This window comes from Amblyomma maculatum, chromosome 1 (genome assembly GCF_055883805.1).
Source record: "Amblyomma maculatum isolate TAMU_Amacu chromosome 1, ASM5588380v1, whole genome shotgun sequence".
Classification (NCBI taxonomy): Eukaryota; Metazoa; Arthropoda; class Arachnida; order Ixodida; family Ixodidae; genus Amblyomma; species Amblyomma maculatum.
The window spans coordinates 366491631-366516283 of NC_139344.1; the positions used below are offsets into that span (position 1 = coordinate 366491631).

Below are 24653 nucleotides of genomic sequence, written 5' to 3' on the forward strand. Positions count from 1 at the left end.
TTTCTTGGTGACAACCCTATGTTTCCTTTAAAACATGTCCTCAAATTCCTATCGAAAGTAGGCTTTTTGCATAAAATTTCCCATCGATGTGGGTCTCGGCTCGTTCCTCCTTGAGAAGACGGTTGAGATCTTTTAAAGCACGTACATATCCTTTTTTAAATTTTTGCACAGTTCATTATACATTGTGAATGAATTTTAGGCCCTATACATCACTATTTTTAGCGATTTTACAGAGCGAATGAATTTTAGGCCCTATACACCACTGTTTTTATCTCTTCATGAAACCTCGCAACCAGCACATTACACCAACTTGAGTACACCGCTCACCTTGTGTTGGGCTCTGTTTGACCTGAGACGCCCTTGCACAATTAAAATCCATCATCATCATCATCATCAACAACAACATAATTCGGGATCCCGGTGAATATTTATTAATTTCACAAATGTTCCTTTTTATCGCTTTTTGGCAAAGCATTCAAGTACGATAATGCTCAACCAACCTAAGACATTCTGCAATTGGAATCTTCATGCGAATGTTAATAATAAACACAGCCTTTCGATCATGGGGAGGCGCCTGTAAATGAAACTTCTGAAAGATGTTGCTTACACGCCTGAGGAGCAGTGCGTTGAAGCCAAACGATCTCTTCCAAACCGCAGTGCGGGATTATAGGTATATTGTCATTGAGAAGGCTTCACTTTATTTTTCAAATATTTTTTTCAGTTGCTTTAATATTGCGATACTGTTTAATATAGCAATTCTTGCCTACACGGTTTGCTTTGATTTACGAACGAAGCTTCATTTTTTACAACGAGAAGAGACCATTTCGGGGTAACGTGCAATTCCAGATTAAAACTAAGTGTGGGGGAACTTAAGCTATGCCTCTACGGGCGATGCCAGTACGCTGCTTTAAGGGTATTTCAAGTCGTGGCAACGCCAGCTATGTTGCGGCTAAAAAACAAAGGTATGCCGAGCAGGGCTTCTTCCATCTCTACTTCGACAAAACCAGCTTCCTGGATCAATTCAGCGCTGTCCCTATTTATGTGACAGCCGCAGGTGATGCTGCTGCTAAATGGTGCGCAGAGGTCCTGCAAGAATCTTGCCGTGCTGCCCTTCGGGTGTCCCACGTGCTCGGAGAACAGAAGCAGACCGCCCTGCGTAGTCGACAGCCACAAACCTGAAGGTTGGCCCCTCATAACTGACAACAAGGGCTACACAACGTGTTGTCATCAAGGAATCGTTCCTGCACTGCATAGTCCTTCAAACATGATATACGCGGCTCTGCACTTGAATTGTGTGTAGAAAGAGCGGAATCTTTAAAGTTCTAAAATGCTGAATGGGACAGGAGGAGAATAGAGGAAAAGTATCTGGCCCTTAGTTCCACACTCAGGTAGAGGGGTACAAAAACACGCAATAAGGGGAAAGGGGTGATGAGCGGACATACAAAAACTGCGCTGGTGGCGCCAGCTCATGTGGCAACGTTATGAACAATGCTGCGGCGTCTTTAATTTATAGTAGGCAGCATAGGTTCAACCGCGCTTAAGATTACGATAGCAGCACCGATGAGAGTCGCAGATACTGCCGCAGTATCTAGGTCATCGCATCATATCTTAATAGTCATTGTCTACTAGAATCTCAAATGGACACACTGATGAACGCTTAATGCATACGATTGCCGATGGACATCAGGTTATTCATCGAAGAACATATGTGTACCCGTTGCTGAACTAAAATATTTTATTTAATTTGTTACTGCGCCTATTTGAAACCCCCAAAGTTATATTGCCGCGAATCATTATAATCTTCATTTGTTCTTTCTTTATCAATGTGATTGTAGCGCACGTATCGGTTCTGTACTCTGTTTGCTCATGCTTGTTATCGCGAGACGCAGCTTTATCATTTTGTTTGTCGTGCAAGATGCGCCGAGATGTATCTCGTAGATTCCAGCCACGATCGTGCGTGTTTCTACAATATTGCAGGTTATGATAGATGGTAGCCGTCTGCGGCTTTATCGAAATATTTCTTCGCCGCCTTTAAATTGAGCGTTGATGGGGGCGACGGGCATTCCTTATTCGACGACCGATGAGCACGCTTGCTGTTATCGCCGCCGCCGAACCGCTTAGTTCTTTTGAGGGTTGTGGTCAGCCCAATAAAGAGTTCATTCACTCCAATGCCAGTCTCTTCGCTTGCTGATTTCGGCATAGTCGCCAACGCGTGACAATATGAAAGCAACGGGATAAGGCAATAAAACCTTTACGCGTATACACGTTGTGGTGATATCTCACGGTGGCAATTGGTGAAACCCGGTCCCATGCATGCATAACTTTATGCCGAGAAGCAACTTCATTATTGCGTTTGACTAAACACCCGGTGTATCTTACAGGAAGATAGACTGTGTTGTAGTTGTGGTTTTTACACGATATCTCCCTCTCTTCTTTTTGAGGCTTCTACCTTCTCTTGCTGTTTTATAAAGTCCCTTCCGTCGTGTACTTCTTCACAAAATTTCAAAATTGAGTTTAAAAAGGCGCGAATGTGCCTACAAACATAGGACATTGCTTATGTTTTAGTTTTTGTTTTTCGATTATGGGCTGTCTCGACGCCGAAACGTCAGATACGTTATTGTTCAATAAGCGAATTTTTTTAAAACCTATAGGGATACATAATTTTTCAAGATCTGCCATCTCCGAAGAGCGCATAGGAATTTATTACAAGTTTTATTCATAGGAATCGGGGACTGTCCACGCAGTGCAATAACAAATCAAATGTAAGAAGCAATTCGTACAAGGTCTATTACAGTCCAGCATTCTTACCTTTGTGAGGACTCGTTTGCATTCGCTGAGCACCATGCGGCTGTCTCTCGCAGAGCAAAGGACATAGGTGAGCACCACAGCGTCGAAGTGGCCATCGGGTAACTGCCGCATGTCTTCGCCATAACCCCAAATAGAGCGCTCCATTCTTACCTGGAACAAGTTCGCGCTGATGTGGCGATCATTACAAGAAGTGCGAGGACATAAGATAAAGAAAAATTTCTTTCCTAAATTTATACCATTGTTGTCGCCTACTTAACCGCAGGATTTCTAGAATTGCAATGTGGCACTCCAGTAAAGAATTCTTTGAATTACCCCGCCGGGGTGGCGCAGTGGTTACGGCGCTCGACCACTGTTCCCAAGAAGGCGGGATCGAATCCCGGCCTCGGCGGCCGCTTTTCGATGGAGGCGAAAAGCAAGGCGCCCGTGTGCTGTGCGATGTCAGCGCACGTTGAAGAACCCCAGGTGGTCGAAATTTCCGGAGTCCTCCACTACGGCGTCTCTCATAGCCTGAGTTGCTTGGGGACGTTAAACCATTCAAATGCTGGAACACTTTGCTTTCTGTCTGCTTTCCTTTTTGACTTTTTCTTTTTTTTTTTTGCAGTCCGCTTTACTCACACTGGGCTTTCATGCAGCATCTTTACCGATCTCTTGAAGTAGGTACCCACAGCCGTAGCTTTGCTTGCGGTTAAAAAGAAGGCGGGGGACGCACATTGTTGCCATTATACTTTTTTCCTATGTCTCCACTACATAGCAGGTAGGCTGAAAGCTGAAAGGCAGGACATGGCGCAGTAATGTACTCTATCCTTCATGCACTCCTGAAACGAACTTTTTATCTTTCGCGTGGCATCAGAAACGGGATTTCATTTTGGGTGGTTCTCTACAATGGCATCCTGCCACAACCTATAAGCCAAGAAGTAGGCCCTTACAGACGCTTCCTCGTAGGCTACGAAGTGTCAAGTGTTCTGTGGTGAGCTAAGTGACGAACGCAGTGATGACCCCGCGCATGATTGCCACCGCTACAGAACTGCCACCGCGCAAACCGCAAACACGGACAGCCATCGACAATTAGAGGGATTAGTGGCTGAACGAACTCTAGCCCGCATCACCGTTTAGGTTATAGTCACAGGTTTTAAGTGGTTGCCATGTTTTATCTTAGGGTGGAGTTCAGGGTGAGTTACCGCGTGAATGCAGTGCCCAAACCCTCAGGTTTGTGCATTTCTACGAAGTAGACCTCTTTGGTAGCCAATGGAGCGTGCGAACTAAACAACGGTGTTTACAAGAAACCAAGGAAACGAGAATATTATAGCTAGAGCTACAGTATATTTATTTATTTATTCATGTAACTCAGTCTCCTTCTACATAGGAGTATTGTGTGAGTGGGACACACAAATAAAGCATCATAAATTACGAGCAAATACAAAAAATAAAGGGAAACGTCACGCAGTAGTTACCAGGAAGTACGTACTGAGAACAAAAAACTAAAAGCAAGGAAACAACTATATCAAGTTTAAAATAAAGTTACAGGAAACAGAACACAAATGTGAGTTGAAGCAAAGAAGATGGCAAATTATGAATTTTATTACAATGTCAAAAGCTTTTTTTTTTCTAAAAGCGTATAGATCAATTTGAGGAGGCAATTATGTCCGTTATCACACATCTGAAGACTGCAGCATCTCTGATATCAGTAACCTCGTCAAGAAGGTTATTCGAGTGGCTTATGGCACGCGGGATGGCAGTTAAACACTCTGGTACGAGTAAAATGTGCGTGAAGCTATTGTGATAGTGAAGACTATGAGATGTACGGCATGGCTGTGACAAAGACAACATATTTCCGTGAGGATTGAACACATTTTATGAAATAAAAAAAAAAAAATGTGCTCGGAAGCTGCAGCCGGGAGTTTAGGCTTCCGCTCTAAATATAGTACCGTGGCGCAACAATACTAAGCAAGGAACTCCGGAAAAGGCGTCGCTAATTAGAATTTCCAACAACTGCTGCGAAGGATCGGCCTGTGTAATTGCCATTGAAAAAAAAAAAGAAAAAGAGCAAGAAATCGCCGTCATCATCAGCCTGACACTATCCACTGCAGGGCTAAGGCCTCTCCCATATTCCTCCAATTAACCTGGTTTTGTGCTAGCTGCATCCACTTGGCCCCTGCGAACTTCTTAACCTCATCCGCGCACCTGACTTTCTGCCGCCCCCTGCTACGTTTTCCTTCCCTTGGAATCCAGTTTGTTACCCTAAACGACCATCGGTTATCCTCTCTTCGCACTACATATCCTGCCCACGCCCATATCTTCTTTTTGATATCCACTAGAATGCCAGTAACTTGAGTTATTTCTCTGACCCACTCTGTACGCTTCCTATCTCTTAATGTTACCCCTACAATTTTTCGTTCCATAGCCCTCTGCGTTATCCTCAACTTAAGTAGAACTCTCTTGATTAGCCTCCACGTTTCAGCCCCATAGGTGAGTACACGTAAGATGCATTTGTTGTATACTTTCCTCTTGAGCGATACCGGCAAGCTGCTAGTCATAATCTGCGAGTGCTTGCCAAATAAATGCGCTCCATCCAAATCTTATTCTCCTTGTTATTTCCTTTCCATGGTCCGGATCTGCGGTTACTGCCTATCCTAAGAAGACACATTCGCCTATTACTCCCAGTGCTTCGCTACCTAACGTAAACTGCTGTTACTTCCAGATAGTCACAGTGCAGATTCATTAAGGTTCAGGTTAACATATGATCATTGCAGACGACGGGAAGCAAGGTCAAACTCCGTGCCTAACCGACACCACATTCCAGCGAGGCGGGGTATCCTAACTAGGAATACTAACCCCTCGGATCGAAGAGCCGTAGCGCCTTTCTGGCCTGAAAGCTAATCCTAGTCATTCTTCAAGCATGAACACTGTGCCAAACTACGAGCAATGCTATTCGTTGCTCCATAAAAGGATACGTAGCTCACAAAACTGTGGTTCACAAGTAATTGAACAAGCCTTATCCATATCCGTGGAGGCACTTGGTGTCGCGCATCTGTTTTTATGTTGGGATGTGGAATGACAGCACTTTGTCGAAGTAGAGCACATTATGTTGACCAACACCCTCATCTATAACCGGACCAATGAGCAGGTCAGGATTGTCACCTTTTGAGAAGAAACATCTCGACTGCAGCGTGGACGAAATCGCATCTCTCTCAAGAAAAATGCCTCGTCATCGAACTCTGCCTTGGAAGGAAGCCAGTGTACAAGCGCTATACGCCTTCACGGAAGGTGTATACGCCTGTGTGCAGTCTTTATGCACTCCTATAGCAAGCCTCTTTTCTATTTTTAACTAAACTCACCCAGCATTGCTAAGCACTCATTTGCGACAATCATCAAGTGTGTGATTGGGGAACCGCGGCGTTTCGCCATAGTTGGCTAAGGAAACATCATTAGAAAAGCATAAAATGAGAGCAATAGAAATGGTTGGTTGGTTTGTGGGGTTTAACGTCCCAAAGCAACTCAGGCTATGAGAGACGCCGTAGTGGAGGACTCCGGAAATTTCGACCACCCGGGGTTCTTTAACGTACGCTGACATCGCACAGCACACGGACGCCTTGCTTTTCGCCGCCATCGAAAAGCTGCCGCCGAGGCCGGGATTCGATCCCGCGTCCTTGGGAACAGTAGTCGAGCGTCGTAACCACTGCGCCACCCAATGGTTGATGAACTGGCTGCACCCGTTACAAAGCTGCGATTCGAAAAACTAATATTCCACGCCGAGAAATCTGCGACTGTGCGTCAACATGTTCTACGGGCGTCCGGTATCTATCACGGGTTACTACAAGGGCTCCTGGATCGTCTCTAGAAAAGCCAGTGTCATGCACGATGAAGGAAAATATGTAAACCGGTGCTTATAGACTGCAATAAATTCAGGGGTCACTTTTCAATCGTAGTCATCTACACACACCAGTCTGCTTTCGCATGACGATTTACGGCAATGCCTGAGAGCGGCGCTTCCTGTGAGTCGGCGAGCTGAGACGGGCAGGCAGCCACGGAATACGATGCGAGTGACAGTTTGAAACCATTCGACGGTACTAAACAATGGCTAAATCGAAATGAAGTGGGTTATGGGAGCGAAAGGTTGATAAAACATGAAGAAGATGAGGCCTAGCAACAGAACCTAGCGATGCACTTTGTCCGCCGCTGGATCTCATCCATTACTCGATTCATCCACAATTTCGTAAGGCTCGCTTCTGCTTACACCGCCACTTTTGTGCAATGCCTTGCAGAACGAAGACTTCCAGCCGAACGCATTCAAGTGTCAGCCAGATTTCTTAAACGTTGAGGGCAAGAAACAGCTGCAAGAGCCTCAGCAGAGCTCTGGATAAAAATAAAAGTTCGACGGCAAGTCAGCTTTCCCCATTAGCCTGCTAAAAATGAAACCAAAATTTCAGTGCGATAACCAGTGAATACGAGGCGCATATACTGAGACGGAAGAAATTTTCTTGAAAAAAAAAAAAAGGGGGGGGGGGAGGGGGGGGGCTTAGAACAAAAGATAGCGGTAGCAGTTCCTTGTTGCTTTCAAATCTTAAGTTTCTGAGGATTGGGAGACGTTCTCAGGGGCACGTTGTCTGATTTTCTCCAGAACAAGGTGGTACCAAGAGGACTTACCAGCAGGAACGAACACAAATGGACACACAGCAATGTTCATTTTTCGCCCTTTCCGCGGCGGAATCGGGACGATTCCAGAGCAGATGTCCCTTTTTACGTTGCACAAGTAACAGAAACATAAAGCTAGTTATTATACCGAACAACAATCGGCAATTTCTCGCGCCGGGCTACTATACATGTCACGCATGCCAGCAGCGTTCTAAAAGGGTGGCGAGAGTTACATCATGGTTTAAACACTACCGCCACCTGCGTACCTTTTCCGTTTTAAAGGACAAACACATTTAGTGTACTTTACCCATAAATTTACCCCGCCCGGGTGGAGCAGTGATAAGACGCCCGACTACTGTCCGGAGTGCCCGGGCTCGAACCCGACCTCGGCGGCTCCGTTTCGATGGAAGAGAAACGAAGAGGCGTCCGTGTGCTGTGCGATGTCAGCGCACGTTAAAGATCCCCAGGTGGTCGAAATTACTCCTCAGCCCTCCACTACGGCTCCTTTTTCTCTTTCCACCTTCCTCCCTACCCTTACGGCGCGGTCTGGTGTCCACAGAAAGAAGTGTGACAGATACTGCGCCTTTCCCTTCCTGTGAACCAACTTATAAGATGTGGTTTACTTATAAGTCACGTACTTGAACGGAGGCAGGCGTACCTTTGGATTCGCAGTCAGTTTCTTCTGAAAAGTCGCCTCGAAGGCTGTGTTGGGCTCTACCTTCCAGTACTCCACGGGGCGGAGAAAGAACTGTATATTTTCCCCGTAAGCGGCACCTACTTCAAGCACGCGTAAGGTCCCGCGCGACTTGAGCGATGAGTCGTGCGACTCGATGTCGTTGAGCCGCGCGAGCAGGGAGCGGCGCACTGCGCCAATGCTCGGCCTCCAGGCCCACTGGCACAACCTGTAGACGAGGGCGAAGAATTTCTCCTGCAAACGATGGCTGGTGATCAAGACCGGCAGCAACAACAGTCCACAGAAGGCGTTGAAAGCCAGGACAGCGTGGGCACGGATAACATAGGCCCACTTGTACATGGCTACACTTCTGATCTCAGCCTCCACCACAATATCGTTGATGTCGTGAACGTTGTGACACGTGCTGCTTTATTTCCGGTCGGATTGCCGTCTTGCATAGGTTAACGTTGTTGTATTCCTCAGTCTCCAGTGGTCATGTCATCAACAGCGACGTGCGTATGAGGATACAGGCAAATCGATTTTTTTTTTTTTTTTTCTGAAGTAGTTGTTAGCCTTGTGTTTTTCTGCGCTGTTCCATCGCGGTGTTATATTCGGTGATTAGGCTTCCTGTAATGAAAAGAGTGCAATATTCAGGTAGGTCGTCACATATGCAATTACGCCATCATTAAGTATTGATTTAAATAAAGGTCATCGCAGTGCAATATGATGATCAAAGATAGACAATATTGTTCATTTTACCAGAATACAGGAAAAAGGGAAGATTTCCACGGGGCGTCTTCCCTGTGTTTAACATCAGCAGGCATTTACAACATAGTTCAAACAAAACGTCCTAAATATAGACACCCGAACCTCCACCAATTTGTTACGACGGGGGTATGACGTCGGAGCACTGAACAAGACGATAGGGCAGGGAGCTCAGCTTGTCAACGGCAGCGCGTCCTGCACGAGAGTCTTCTTTTTTTCAACGTCTTTCTCCTTCACTTGTGTTGTAAGCTTCATTTTCTTCTGTACTGTTACGATATATAATCAGCAAATGTTAGTTCAGCTAACAGATGACTCGTACTTCGCACTAAAACTCCCGAAGTTCACCTACACAGGTCAAGTGAAAGATTCTGAACGATAACTAATGCGCGCTTAGATAACGCGGCAAAGACATCGGAAAAAGTATTAGAAAAGGGGCTTCAATCAGCTAAAATAAACTCTAAGACTTTTTTAATTATGACAAAATTATGAATATGTATGTTGAGGTGTTGTTTATCAAGACTCACAAACACCAAGTAGCATTGGTCCAACCATTTTGGTTCCTCTATAGGCACAAATAAAATTCTGAGTGACAAATTTTCAAGCAGCGGCTTTAAATGTGCGTGCTCGAAACCTTTATCTTTATTTATTGGTAATAACTAATTCGTAGCGATAACCAGGAAGCTGAGGGGCCCGTTTCCCATATTTCTTATGCAGACACTAGCGGCTATGGTGGCTCATGTATTCTCTTTTTCATAACCCTCGTAAGCGATATTTTTTACGTTGTGTCCAGCATGGCAGGCAGGAACTCCTATCTGTCAATTCCACTATTTGATTCTCTAAACACTGAGCTTCTACAACACACCTAAGAAATGTACGATGCTGCTCCAAATCTGCAAACGGCGTTGCTTTTATTGAATATTTTATAGTGACCAGATCTCAAGCTTAGAGCAGCTTTTTCGGCCCATATATGAAGTAGTGCTGTGTTGTGATCACGGTACAGAAACGGTACAAATTCCTTTGTCGGCTCGTCCGCAAGACCGGTGTTCCAAGCAAAGGCCTCGTCCTGACGCGTCTCGGATTCTTTGTGGAAATGGAAATATCAAAGTTCGCTCTTCTGAGTAAACTCAGAAGAGACGGCAGTTGACAAAACACTGCTTAGAGAGGTATCGGAGGAATAAAATAGTTTAATTCCATGCCTAGAAAAGGAAGCCTAGGCGAAAATCGTAACTGGTCTAACTGGTTTAAGGAACGATTCCCAGTTGATACCAGTCAGATTCCAGTTGAATCCCAGTTGGATCTAACTGGGATTCAACTGGGATCTAACTGGTATCAACTGGGAATGGTTCCTTAAACCAGTTAGACCAGTTGCGATTTTCGCCTGGGAGGGCATGGAGGATTCTCCTATGTCTCCCTCCCTACGTGTGGCTTTTGTCAATATTCTGTGCTGTCTCCCTGCATTTTAAGCGTCCTGAAACAACCAACTGAATCGGCATCTAGCCTGCGCCGACCACAACTCGCGTGTGTGTATGAGGGACGCCTGCGTTTTCATTTCCACAACAACCTAGAAAACATCGAGGAACGAAGCCAGGTTGGAAAACTTGCCTTGCTGAGAAACCTACTTAAATATTTCCTAAATGTGGCGATTAAAGAAAATATATCGAGAGCGAAATACAACGGCGCACCTGTGATTTGACACCACTCACGCGGAACACCACGTTGAAGTCCCGGGTTTCATTAGTGTGAACCAAACGTTATTATAAATGATGTGCAACCAATTCACAAGAACCGAAATTAATGGGGCGAGCAGTGCACTTGGTTTCAGTGAGCTTGGATTTCACCTGTCTCCCGAGCCAGCGAGTAGGTTATGTCCGCTGCTGCTCACGGAGTACGCTTGTCTCATAGATTACCCAGCTATTTAGTCTACTAAAATTTGTGCCGATGAAGAAACACCTCTTTTTGCCTGTATGCATATTCTTCGACTCCAATATTTGCTTTAGTAACGTCGTAATATAAAAACGAAACCGTATGCATGCATCGCATATGTTACAGCGCAAATGATGGTAAGCGAGCGAGCCGCTTCATTTCACAGTGTTCATAATATTTCTGCATGTGTTAAACATATTTTATACGACAACATAGCAACATGATTACATAGTGGACTTACGTCGAGATTCACTTCCTACACAATATTTTTCTCACGTGGGAAATGCATTTCAGGGTCAATATAGTGATTCACCACCGTCATTCATCTATTATATAGTGTAGACGTAAATAAAGTTTTTCGCCTTTAAGTTTATTTCATGGAAATCCGCGGCAGTCTGGCTAACCTTCAAGGCGGAATACAGGCGGTGCATCGCGACACGCTTGTGCGAACGCACAGGTGCAAAAGAAAGTGCGCGGCGCACGCAGAGAAAGCAGCGACCGGAACCAAAAACGTCTCAGTTTGTGATTTTCTACGACAGATGGCTTTGTACATCAGCAGCTGAATAGTGTACATAGGCTGACTATAACTTTGAGAGCCTATATTATGGCGTCTACCATACCTATATGGCAACCCTCGGAGCGTGATTCAGACGGAATTTTTTAGCGCTAACAAAACACATGCACAGAAGAAAAGGAAGGATACGAGACTGGCGCTACTTGAACAGAAAAACACCAATTATGACACACAAAAGTGCCTTGAGTTCTTTATTATTATTATTATTATTATTATTATTATTATTATTATTATTATTATTATTATTATTATTATTATTATTATTATTATTATTATTATTATTATTATTATTATTATTATTATTATTATTATTATTATTATTATTATTATCATTATTAAGCTTGTTGAGCCTTCGATGTGGCCGATGGGTTGCATTTACAAGGACTTTCGTAGGAAGCTTCACGACGATATGCTGCATCGCTCAGAACTGACGCTAAATTGCAGTGGCCCCTAATTTGGACATATATTATCAAAACGCCCGAGGTCTTCGGACTAAGTGATCTGGAATTTTTTCTAGCGTTTTGTCCTGTTGGTATACCGCTGTTGTAGTTACCGAAACCTGGCTGTCAAGCGATACCCCTTCCAGTGATATCTTTCCAAATAATTACTCTGTTTTTCGTAGCGACCGCCCTGAAACAGGACCCAAACAAAGAGGAGGTGGAGGGCTCATTGCTATTGGCAGTTCTGTGCAGTGAGTTCGACATTCCGATCTGGAGACTGTTGAAGAATATGTGTGGCTTGAGCTCACTTTAAATCGACGTGAAAAACGTTTACTTGCAGCTTTCTACATTCCTCCGAATCTTCTTCCTCCAGCCTATGATGATGTTCTGCTCTCAATCGAACATGTTATAATTCATTATAGCAAACACAAACTTCTTATTTTAGGTGATTTTAATAGGTATCAACTGAAACTCATTTACTTCTTCTTACAACAATCATTACATATTAAGTGTAACACTCTACTTGATTTTATAACCTTTAGCTCTTCGCAGCAACACAATTTCATTGAAAACTGCTGTGGTAATATTCTGGACATCTGTCTATCGAATTTTGAAAGTGTTAGAGTTTCGAGATCAGACATACCGCTGACTCGCTGTAACAAATTTCACCCTCCACTTCTAGTTACTACTGCTGTATCTGCCTCACCTTCTATACTAATTCAGATTGGGGGAATTCGCCCCGTTTCGCGTATGCACGTGGTGATTATGTCGGTCTTTTCAATTTCTTCTCTTCCGTCGGCTGGTCCCTTCTAAATGACATTAATGATTCCGACGGACAAGTTAGTCGCTTCACTGAAATAGTTCTTGATGGTATGCGTCGGTACATACCTCTGTATACTCCTACGCGTAGGAAGTTTTCTTCCTGGTTTTCAATGGAACTAATAACGGCGTTAAAACTCAAGGGACGGGCCCGTCGTAAATCGAAACGCCCAGGGTTTCACAATTGGGCAGATGAGTTTCGCCGCTTGCGTTCTCTTTGCAAACGCTTATACAAGCGGGACCACGACTCTTATCTTGCTTGAGTTTTTAGAGAGGAGTGCCTCAAATCGTCCTAGTCAGTTCTGGCGATACGTTCACAAGCGCTCCATTAAATCAGATTTGAGTATCAGCTTAGTTGACTCTCAGGGGTCAGAAATTCGGGATTTTGCCGACAGTTTTGCCCAACATTTTTCCCCCGTTTACAAACATCCACATTGTGATTCCGTTTGCCTCTCATCTGGTGCACCATCTAATTCCGTTCTCTTTGAAGAGGAAGCGTCTGAGACCATATTTGTCCCCTGGACCTGATGACATTCCAGCCGCCATAATAAAAGCCTTCAGTTGTATTTTTGTACCAGTATTGACTGCCATATTTAATAACTGTTTAAAAATGCTGCCTTTTCTCGCGTGGGGAAAGCACGTGTGTTTCCTGTCTTCCAGTCAGGAAACAAATCTGATGTTTCCAATTATCGTCTGATTTCTCTTCTATCTGCAGCCTCTAAGCTTTTTGAATTAGCTTTGCACAACGTACTTTCCTTCCATCTCAAACATATCATATTACCGAATCAACATGGCTTCATATCGGGTCGCTCTACTTCTACCAACCTAGTCACGTTTATGGCGTATGCCTCTGCAGCAGTCCTTCAGAGGGGTCAGGTTGACACAGTGTACTGTGATATGAGCAAAGCTTTCGACGTTGTTACTCACTCACTACTTCTTGAAAAGCCGCTACTCTCTGGCGTCGAATTCTCATTCGTAGCCCTCCTACGCAACTATCTTCTTGATCGCTCCTGCTTTGTCAGTGTCAATGGACAGACCTCCTTCGTTTACCCTGCAACCAGTGGAGTTCCTCAAGGTTCTTTATTAGGCCCGCTTCTCTTCTCCGTTTTTATTAATGATGTTTCCTCGGCGATCAAGAACTCGTCGTTTCTTTTTTATGCTGATGATATAAACATATTCAAGGTAATACATTCTTTTTTGAATATTATTAATATTATTATTGCTATTATTATTATTATTATCATCATCATCATTATTATTATTATTATTATTATTATTATTATTATTATTATTATTATTATTATTATTATTATTATTATTATTATTATTATTATTCACACTCAGAAGGAGAATACTAAATGAAAGGAAGCTGAAAAATGATTTAAATTAAATTGTAGATGGGCTAGATGCTTCAGATTAAGAGGGCATTTTTATCGCTAACAAAACTCAGCAAATCGACTCAGAGCCTGAGTCACTTTGAAACCTTAAAGCCTGTAGACCAAACCATCACGAATGACACCACTGTATCAAGCAAGCTCTTTACCGAAGGAAATGAAAATTAATAATGGATAAACAGTAGCCTATTTACCACCGCAAAAAACTGACTCTGAAACTCGGGTTACGCAATTGTAACCATCACGTAAGTTTTTTTTTTATTATTATTGTGGTTGCTGTGATTGCGTTTCAGTTCACGTTAAGCGCCTGATCTATTGGTTTACGCTTTGAGAAACTCACCTAAGTTCAAGCAAACAAAGCTGTAAATGCCCAAAGTCGTCTCGTGGACAGGGAGCAATCGTAGCCGTGTGCATCCAGATTTCTTTCCTACAGGCTGGGGCGAATGAGGCGAGCAGTGCAAGGACTTATAGAAGTAATCTAGCAACAGGGATTTGTGGTTTTCATGCAGGCGCAGTTTTTCCTTTGTGTTGCAATATCCTCCCACGATAAAAAGCGGAACCGGACTAGATTACACCCACTATAGTAAGAGGGTAAAAACAGATTGCTTTCATTCCTGTAATCGATATACTCTCTCGGTAGATAGCGTCCGAGAATAACCATTTGAACGTTATTCAGCGAAGCGGGCTATTAGGCATACCCTGCACAACTGTGCACTGGAAACGGCAGCTCCTAGTGAGCGCCATTGCATTATGATTTCCAAAGCGGGACAGTGTAAGAGTGAAAAAGACCTGCGCTGCAATAGATGGGCGACGTCCGAACAAGTTGCCAATATCGTAATGACACGCCAAGGGCACAGAATAACATAGGAGACCAGCCACAGAAAAAAAAAAAAAAAAATTGTAGAAGTAAACTGCTCCAAATTTAGATTCAGCCACGCTAAAATGTTGCTGCCAGCAACATTTTAGCGTGGCTGAATCTAAATTTGGAGCAGTTTACTTCTAGGTTAGTTATACTAGGTTGAACCTAGTATAACTAACGTCCGAACGCACTAGTTTGGCGTATTTTGTCTTGGTACTGCATATGGCAGATATAAATGATGTCCCTGTATTCTCGACATTTCCTGCCAGAGACACTCTCGCGAGAATTGGACCGTGGTGCATGTTGCCTAAGTTACTTACATATAAAGCCCTGCTTTAATCATGCCTAAGAACCTGTCTGCGTGATCCAGGCGCAGTCTGTTTCCCCCAGGATCCATGTGCCCTAGAAATCTGAGTTCTGATCTCATATTATTGACGAAGTCCGAGTTTTCAGCGCCTGCCAATTCGACGGCGATGGGAATGGTGAGCCCTTTACTCGTCATGAAGCAGTTCCTTCGCAAGAAAACACAAAGCGCTGATTCCGAAATAATGGTTCTTTTGCGAAGAGCTATCACTTGTAATTAAAAACTTTGCCTAGTCACCAATAACATCCCACGATGTACTGCAGCTGCATTAGCCTGATGTAGAACTTGTCATGTGAAGCTTAACGCCGGCAAAATGGTAATTTAAGTACGCTTCCCCTACCAGCGTTGGCTTGCCTTTATGTACTATGGAGTATTGCTTGAACATGCTGCAAAAACAAAAATAATAATAATAAGCTTCTATGAGGTCAGATCATCTGTCGCCTTAGATGGAGCATGCACATAATACATCGCTAATACAGCTCGGCGCTTGCACGGACACCTAAACATGCGCTGAGCTGTGCAGATATTAGTAAATTTCCTAACCCCCGTCCCCAGAAAAAAAGTAGACTTCATATACTGCTACAGTCGAAACCCGCAATAACGAAATCGCCGGGGACAGCAAAAAAATTCGCTTTCGCGAGAATTTCGTTGCCGCGAAAATGAGACAGAAAAGATAGAAAACAGCCCGCAAAAAGAAAATTCATTGCCAAAAGTCAGTCAGCTTAGTTTGCCACCGACGACGATGTTGCCACCGGGTCCACTCCTGCTGCTTCGCCCGAAATCACCTTGGCCACAATATCGTAACGGGCTTTAAAGCGGCCCAGCCAGCCAGCGCTTGCTCTGAATTGGTCATGCCCGAGCATGCAGGCAAAGTCCAGAGCCTTCTGTTGCAGCAGTTTGCCAGACAGAGGCACTTTGTTTGCGCGCTGTTCACAGAACCAGGCAAAAACCGCCTTGTCAACGTCCGGGAGCACCGCAGCCGTCACTGTTTTATGCTGTGCTCGAGCACCATTCTCAAGCGCACCGAGAATGGCTGCCTTGCTTTTCAAAATTGTCGACAGTGAGCTGCACGCAATCCCGTACTCGTCGGCGATATCCATTTTTTTTCCTGCCTTTTTCTGCTTGAGCAATGATGGCAGCCTTCTCTTGCAGAGACAAAAATCTTCGTTTTTTGGCTGGCGGAGACATCTCAAACGCAAACGTGCGGACTGCTGCTCATACACACCGCCACCACACACAACGAACACATGTGCACCGCTCGCAGGCCTAAAAGTGCAGCGCTGATGATCTAGTGTCGCCCCCTGATGGTGTCGCTGCGAGGCTGCCTTCCCTGAACATAGCCTCCGAGATAAACAACCACGCGGAACCGATCACAGAGGACACGCGCTGCGCCGGTATGGTGGCTAGCACCGGCTCAAGGTGGCTAAAGTTTTTAAAGTTGTTCCGGCTGCAAGGTTGCCAGGCGCCAATGCTCTCGCTGTAGCCACGCAAGCGCGCTATTGCAGTTTGCTCAATTTGAGTGCTTTTTTGACGCTGTTATTCATAATATGGGAGACAGTATGCGGACCGACGCTGCAGCAAATTTCGTTATCGTGGGATTGCGGTACAAAAATGTTTCGTTACCGAGAGATACGAAATACATTGGCCCCTATGGGCATTTGCCGGGATCTCGGAAATATTTCGTTGCGGCGAGAATTTCGTATTTTCGAGATTTCGCTATCGCGGGTTTCGACTGTAATTCAAAACGGTCGTATGCTCCAACGTACGTCATTCATCACGCATTATTTTGTTAACCGACTGCAGATAACTGGGATCAAATCAGAGCGTTCCATTCTAATTACCGGCATAGATGAAGCGTCCTCGCCTTAGAATTTAGCCTGAGCCTGACACCACTTGCATCACGACGCACAATTACACGCCTCTGCTTTTTACGCAACAATTTCTCATCAACCCGTTCGGCGTATAAGTTGCTCGTTATCTCTCCGTATACGTTCCTTTTTTACTCCGGCCAAAGCTAAAACTTCCCGATTTATATAGTTTAACAATCGTGAAGCGGGTCATCAACATCAACTGGTTTATACCCACTGCAGGGCGAAGGCCTCTCCCTAATACTCCAACCAACCCAGTAATGGGCCAGCTGCATCCACTTGACCCCTGCGAACTTCTAATCTCAAGGGGACAAGTCGTCGGGCTAGTTGGTTTTCCATAGTTATAGCAGCACGTAGCCGGACAAGGACGAAGACGGAAAAACTCGTAAGACGCAGAGGCGCTGACCTTGTCCGGCTACGCGCTGCTATAACTATAACTATCTTCTAATCTCATCCGCTTACCAAAATTTCTGCCAAGTCAAACTGGTTTAGCCTCCTCGCTCCTTTCGATATAGAAACATCTTATCCTCCAATTCTTGTTTGGGAAATTTTCTTTAGCGATAATGCGTGTTATTCTCGCAAGAATGCGCCATGGGGGACTGGACGCTACAGCCGCCTTCTAGCTCCGACGTGCAGCCCTAACAGACAGAGCTGTGACCCCCGGCAAATCAGCGGCACACAAATACAACCACCGTGTAGCGAGTGGACGCCGTGTACGGGGGTGAAATAAAACCACCTAATGGGGAAGCACGCGCAGGGAGGTGAGATGAAGAGTCTGCTCACCTGCGCGGCTTCGTGCTCACGTCCGAGTGCGCAGGGTCAGTGCATGGGCGATTCTCGGTGACGGCGGTGGTCTCCCCGGCGAAAATCCTGAACCGCGCGCGTGCGCGCTCAACCGCCGAAAGCCGGTTGCTACAGTCGAGCTCCTCGACACGGAACGGGAGAGGAGGTCTCCGGGTTACGTCGCGACGAAAGAGGGAACACAGATTGATTGGGCGAGTTGGTGCATTGCAGACACGTTCTAGCGCATATGAACAAGGACGACAGAGATGTAGACAACACGAGCAAGAGGGAAGCCCGCGGCAGCGTCACCGCATGAGACCGGGATGCTGCGAGGAGTGACCAGCGTGCCCTCTCCTCCGCCATCCTCTCTACCAGCGCGCGTAATCACGCGTGTTAATTACGCGCGGCCGTTATAATGGAGGCGGGGGAGTGCGAATCCCCACACAATGTGTAATACTGAATTGTCTGCGTATTTCACTGCGCTTTTTGTTTTGGTTTACAAACTCTTCTTTTGCATTTTCATGTTAACTGTATGCAATACACTCTATCGACTGTAACATTTTGTCTGGGGTAAAAAATAAATATGTAAACGAAAGCGAAAAAACAAAGATCAAGTAAGCATACGACATCATTCATTTTCCCTGTTCCTGTTAAGTGAGTTTACCAGAGTGATTAATGTGCTTGTTAACAAGGCACTTTAACGAAATGTGTTTCTGTCTATTATAAGGAGTGAAAGTTGAAATATTTGAAGCCTGGAAATTGCCCTTCGGACCTTGAGACAATCTGGGGCACGCACTAAGCATATCTATTATAAGGAGTGAAAGCTGAAATATTTGAAGCCTGTTGCTTTTCGGACCATAAAAGTATCTGGAGCTTGCACTAAGAATCTAGCCAGAACGCAAAAAACTGAATATCAGTAAACTGCGATAGCGTTAATATCGTAGGAAGTAGGTTGGAACGAGCAGATACATACCCAGCTTTGACATTTGAATCGCGCTAACAGACATTCACAACATAAAAAAAAAATAATAATAAAAAGTAGGTGGAACGTGCGCAGTCTCGCCTACGTTCTCTTTTGTTGCCCGTATATTTTTAGTGTGGTAAAAGATGCAAATGAAACCAATAACCCAGGGTGCCTCTCATTCAACGCTTATTTTGTGTTGCGTCGTCCAGTGTGTGGTGCACCCCTGCAGCCCTGGGATTTTCAGTGGGTATTTCAACCAGTGCTCGCATGCCAACAAGGTGCACATGCGGGTGAAGGAAAGAGAGAAAAAAAAAGAAGGCACGCAAGCCATACACGAGGAAGTCGTTGCCCCTTACCATCCTCCTCGCCATCCGTCGCCTCCCTCAGCCGTTGCACGTGAAGTGGCACTCCCCTCTTCAATGTCGTCGGCCTTGAGGGTAAAAGTAAATAAACACATTATGAAGGCAGATCCTGTTGCCTTTTCGTCTTTTCTGTTTTGCTGCTTGTAAGCGGATGGCGATATTGGGTTGGGTTTATGGACGATTTTTTTTTTTTTTTTTTTTTTTTTTTCATTTTAGACCCTGCGCTGCTAAGTCATTCGCAAGATCAAAAAGTAATCAAAGCTTTGAGTTTGGAATTTGTCCAAAGCAACCGAAGCAAATCTATATCAAAACTATAGCAAATCTGCATACGAAAGCAGAAACCAATGTCACGTTAGAAGCACTTATTTCAACGCGGTCAATCCATAGAAAAATCGTGAGTCAGAAACGTGTATTTTTGAAATGAATACAAGCGCAAAAAACACGCTTACAAGAAAGGAAATACACAGGACAGGCGCTAACTTTATCTGATTTATACCCCAGTCACACGGTCATTTTCCAAGGCGATTGAGTTGATGGCCTTCGCTCGAAGGAGTTGTGCCGCTGCTACACGGCAAAACTCGAAGGCTATAGTTCTGGTGTTTGGCGCCAAACTTTTGTGGCGCCACTATCGTTGCTTTCGGTTTTGCTTAAAGAACTAAAATATCTCTATAAATGCAAAATAAAATATAACTGTTACCTTTCTTTCGTAACTGCAGGTGTTAAGTTGTTATTCAAGGACAACTTTTTTTTTTTTTTTTTTTAACGCGTTGGCGTTCATACGACCGTGCTTTTCATTGTGTTTGTTTTTCTCGGCGGCGCATGCTACAATAGTCGAGATTACATAAATAATACGCCTAAAAAAAGAGCGATGCTATATTAAAATTATTACGGGTGTTAATATTTTACCGCGTAAATTAAAGATATAAAATAATAACGTTTGTTAACGTTTCTGTACCGTAAAAGGCGCTGTGCAAGTGTGTGCGTGACGCTCCTCGGGTCAACGCTAGCAACCTTGCGCGACGTTCGAAAGCCTTCGAGATCTCGATAGAGTTCTGAGCTGTTCAGTCGACTCGATAGACGAAAGCTGCCACACGGGCGTTTTTAAGGCCTTCGAGTCAATAGGCAGTCGGTTCGAGGGCCTTCGAAATGCCCGTGTGATAACGGTATTATTCGCAGGTAAGAGCGGAAAACATATACATAAAGGAACACATCGTCAGTTCACAATGCGGGCTCAAGATACCTGTACTCTGCGTGCAAAAGATTAACAGACGTGTCACTCACATAGTCATGCCCCCTCTTCCTGATGTGAAAGGCTTCTAATAATTCACGGGCCATCTTATCACCGCCTCTGCCAAGTATCTTTATCTCCTTCAGGCCCGGATCACGCGTTCTGCAGTTCGCACAATGCTCTGCCAAATGTGTCCCCCCACCCCTTAACGCCCGCAAATGTTCCTCCGCCCGGTCATTAACCCACCGCCCGGTCTGACCTATGTAAGCCCTCATTGTGAACTGACGATGTGTTTCTTTACTGCGCATATCTCCTTTTATGTATATATTTTCCGCTCTTACCTGCGAATAAATCAGATGAAGTTAGCGCCTGTCCTGTGTGTTTCCTTTCTTGTGAGCGCGTTTTTGTGCGCTTGTATGCGAGAGTTGGACTGTGAAGAAGGCTGACCGCTGAAGAATTGACGCGTTTGAATTGTGGTGCTGGCGGAGACTCTTGAGAGTTCCTTGGACTGCCAGAAGATCAAATCAGTCGATATTGTCGACCATAAACGCTGACTGCTCATTGGAGGGTCAAATTCTAAAGTTACTTGGTTCATCTGATGAGAAGAGAGGAGTCGCTGGAGAAATATTTGATGTTGGGAAAGGTTGAGGGTCGCCGGAGAAGGGGTAGGCAGCGAACGCGATGGTCAGATGGCATCTTCGAGGCGCTGCAGATAAAGTTATGTGATATTAGGAAGATAGTGAGAGACCGGAAAGCGTGGCGTGACATGGTCCATAGGGTCACGAAGAGTCGGACACGACTGAATGACTGAACTGACTCATTTAAAAAATAAGCTGTGCACCATCTAGCCCAAACAGAAGTTTTGTTAAATTATCAGAGACGTGATTTCTCATTTTTCTTAGCTGTTTACTTGTCGGAAAACCCAATGGCACTGAAAGCCAGAGTCGCAGTTATCATACCTATTTATCGTACCAGCGTGGCCGCGGGGGGCTGTTTTGCTCAAACTCTGACGCTAGGCAACGAACGCTACTTGACTGCAAATTAGAGTGATTTTAGGATCTAGTATTCGAACTATAAATATACATTGAATAAAGAAAAACAACTCGAGACATGATCATAAAAATAATTCAAAAGGACGCGTCCACTATTCTGGCCGGGACACCTTTAAATTTTGAATGATGGAATATAATAAGATACACATGTTAATTGGAACGGTCTAAGCTTCCCATGCATGGCAAAAATTTACTGTTAAAGTTTTATTGGAATGTTCTAAGCTTATCCCATGCGTGGTAAAAACTTGCTGTTAGTTTTATTGGAATGTTTTAAGCTTCCCATGCGTGGCAATAGCTTGCTGCTAAAGTGTTATTGGAATAGTCTAAGCTTCCTATACGGGGTAAAAACTTGCTGTTAAAGTTTTATTGGAATGTTTTAAGCTTCCCATGCGTGGCAATAGCTTGCTGTTTAAGTGTTATTGGAATAGTCTAAGCTTCCCATGCGTGGTAAAACCTTGCTGTTAGTTTTATTGGAATGTTTTAAGCTTCCCATGCGTGGCAATAGCTTGCTGTTAAAGTGTTATTGGAATAGTCTAAGCTTCCTATACGTGGTAAAAACTTGCTGTTAAAGTTTTATTAAATGTTCTAACCTTCCCATGCGTGACAAATATTTGCTGCTAAAAATTTTACTCCACTCGCAGTGAGTTGCTTAAACTAGCATAGAAAATCAGTGGGCTGCGTTGTTGAAAATAATTGTGTCGCATCTGCAGAGTACTGTTGAGTACCGCAAGATACCTTTAATGAATTTACTGGTAGAAATTATCTGGAGCCAATCCACACCAAAACAAAATTGATTTTGAAGTCTGTCTTTTACTCACAACGATTAATAAGCTCTCATTGAAAACCAGCGGGGTGCGTTAAAAGTAACTGAGAGGAAAATTTTATCAAATATTGTAGAACGGCCTAAGCTTTCGAGGCGTAGTAAGGTCTTCACTCTGAAGTTTGCCCAACGCTCATAAGAAATAAGTCAGGCTATTATAGAAAACCAATGCAGCGTGTTTTTGAAAATTTGAAAATTATTTACAAGAAAAACTAGAAGCCTGCTTACAGATAGCCTACAAATATACTAACAGTTATCGCGAAGTGATAGTAAATATAAAAATTTACTTTTCAGAACTCTGTCCGAGGACACGACCCACATTTATGGATATTTGTATCGCTGACAGACACGACCCCTGTACATTTGAGATGACAAAAAACATGCTACCGCTCTTGTAGGGGCAGCTGTTTTTTTTTTTTTTTTTGTCTATAATTTGATCATTTTTTTTTTTTTTTTTTGTAAAAGAAAGGGCTGGCCTGATTGGGGAAATAGTTATAATACGGTTATCGAGGGCTTATTTTGTCACTCTAGACGCGCTAAATATAGATCATATTTTGTTTTGTCAAAATAAACTGACATCCGCAACTTTCTGATACAGCGTTTACGAAGCCTGCGAAAGTGGATTACATGCAGGTATGAGTTTTATCAGATATGCTTTCTGACCATTTTTTTACAGAGGCCGAGCGGAAAGGCAGGGGAATTCAAAAGCTTTATTTGCATTTTTGTTTTTCATTTTTTTTGAGCATTTTCATTCTCTATTTTGTGAGAATTCTAATTTGAGATTTACGTTATGCTGATGATTTTTTTTTTTTATATCTCAGAGAGTATTAGTATTTGCAACCTCAAATATGCTCTTCTCATTCTTTTTCATTAATAACATCAAAGTTAAAGGTGGGAGTTTTGAGAATGTATTTTTATGAGAACCGCATTTATGTAGGTACCCTAATCAGAACCTCTAAGGTTTGAAGGTGCACGAAAGAGTGTTCTGGAAAATTTCGTTCCCACTTTTACTTTCTTTTCTGGGTTTCTGGGTTTCTATGAAGGAATAGCTTTAGTCACAGATATCAAAGTCGTAAATTCAGCCCATAGTAGTAAAGTAGGTCTGTACTGTGGTTTCGCGAGACTCTAGCTGATCACTGTGTGGTGTCTAAAGAAAATGCTCTAATCAGCCTAGATGCGCGAAGTAATCGTTAACAATGCTTTCGGACACGACGTAAACAACATTTAGTAAGCCCGCTGAATGGTTATATGGTTTAGAGAACTTATCACTGAAACAAAAAGCTTGAAGCAAACGGACAATGTTCACTTCGCGTAGCGTGATTTCGTTCTCTAAACGGTAGGTTCCTCTGAACAGCGTCACTTGGCGACATATGGCGGGAAAATTGTTAACACAAATAAGAGCGCATTTAAAGCCCGCCGCTCCTATGGCATCTGGGCCGCCGACAAGCTTAGCAGTTGGGAGACGGGAAAGGACAACGCGGTAATCATTACTGCTGACGTTAATCTGAGCGGTACCCGGGCCAGAGGCCGATTGAACCTTTGTAGCGGAGAACATCGAGCAACACTACCGCACGGTAGGGCGTCTTCTACTCGCCGGCCGCCCCTACCGCGCCGAAGACTTCAGAGGCGCCCTTCGAAAAATGGTGGATTTGAAAGAAATAAATTCTATCACACAATTTAAAATGTCGCATGTCTGGATGATAATATGAAAATCGATGCAGTCTAAAGAAAAACTTGTATCACGTGGATATTTATTGGTTAAGAACCGTCGCTGTGTTGCTGTGGACCCGGAACCGAAGGAGGTAAAGGTGAAACATATCTGGCTCCCTGAACGTTTGGATGACTCCTCTATGCGTGTGACTACACAAGCTTATGACAAAGCCTCCTCAATTTTTGGGGGAAAATAGGAAAGTTGCCGACATGGAACAGATTAAGATGCTTAGCTGGGATGTGACTTTGACTTGTAGAAGGGGTTAATGCTGGTGACGTTCCACATCAGCTAACTGCGTGTGGAATGCGGAGCCTCGTTCTGATACCTGGCGAACCAACTCTCTCCCCCGCTGCTACCGCGTAGGACACATTCGTCGGCACTGACGTACGCCACGTTGCGAAGATTGCCGGCGTTTTGGCTACACAGCGGAGGAGTGTATGGTTACATACGTGGACAAGCTTCGGCACCGAGTCCTGTCTCCTGATGACGCATTACGGGAGCACATCATGGACGCCTCGGAGATACTTGACGCGTCTCGCGACCTTGCTGCCGCCGTTGTGGCTGAGTCTTCAAGTGCCATCTCGCATTCTACTGGGGAGAAAAATACTGCTCAA

General features: G+C 44.2%; 1 protein-coding gene across 1 annotated transcript; it reads right to left on the minus strand.

The window, feature by feature from the left end:
• Positions 1-426: 426 nt before the first annotated feature.
• Positions 427-18007, minus strand: LOC146208039 (thiol S-methyltransferase TMT1B-like). The gene is made up of 4 exons (XM_084587213.1): positions 17903-18007; positions 8099-8740; positions 2809-2958; positions 427-1152 (listed from the first exon to the last, which is right to left on the minus strand). Exons 2-4 carry the CDS (start codon positions 8471-8473, stop codon positions 919-921), a joined length of 759 nt encoding a protein of 252 aa, XP_084443339.1. The 5' UTR covers positions 8474-8740; positions 17903-18007; the 3' UTR covers positions 427-918.
• Positions 18008-24653: the final 6646 nt, after the last annotated feature.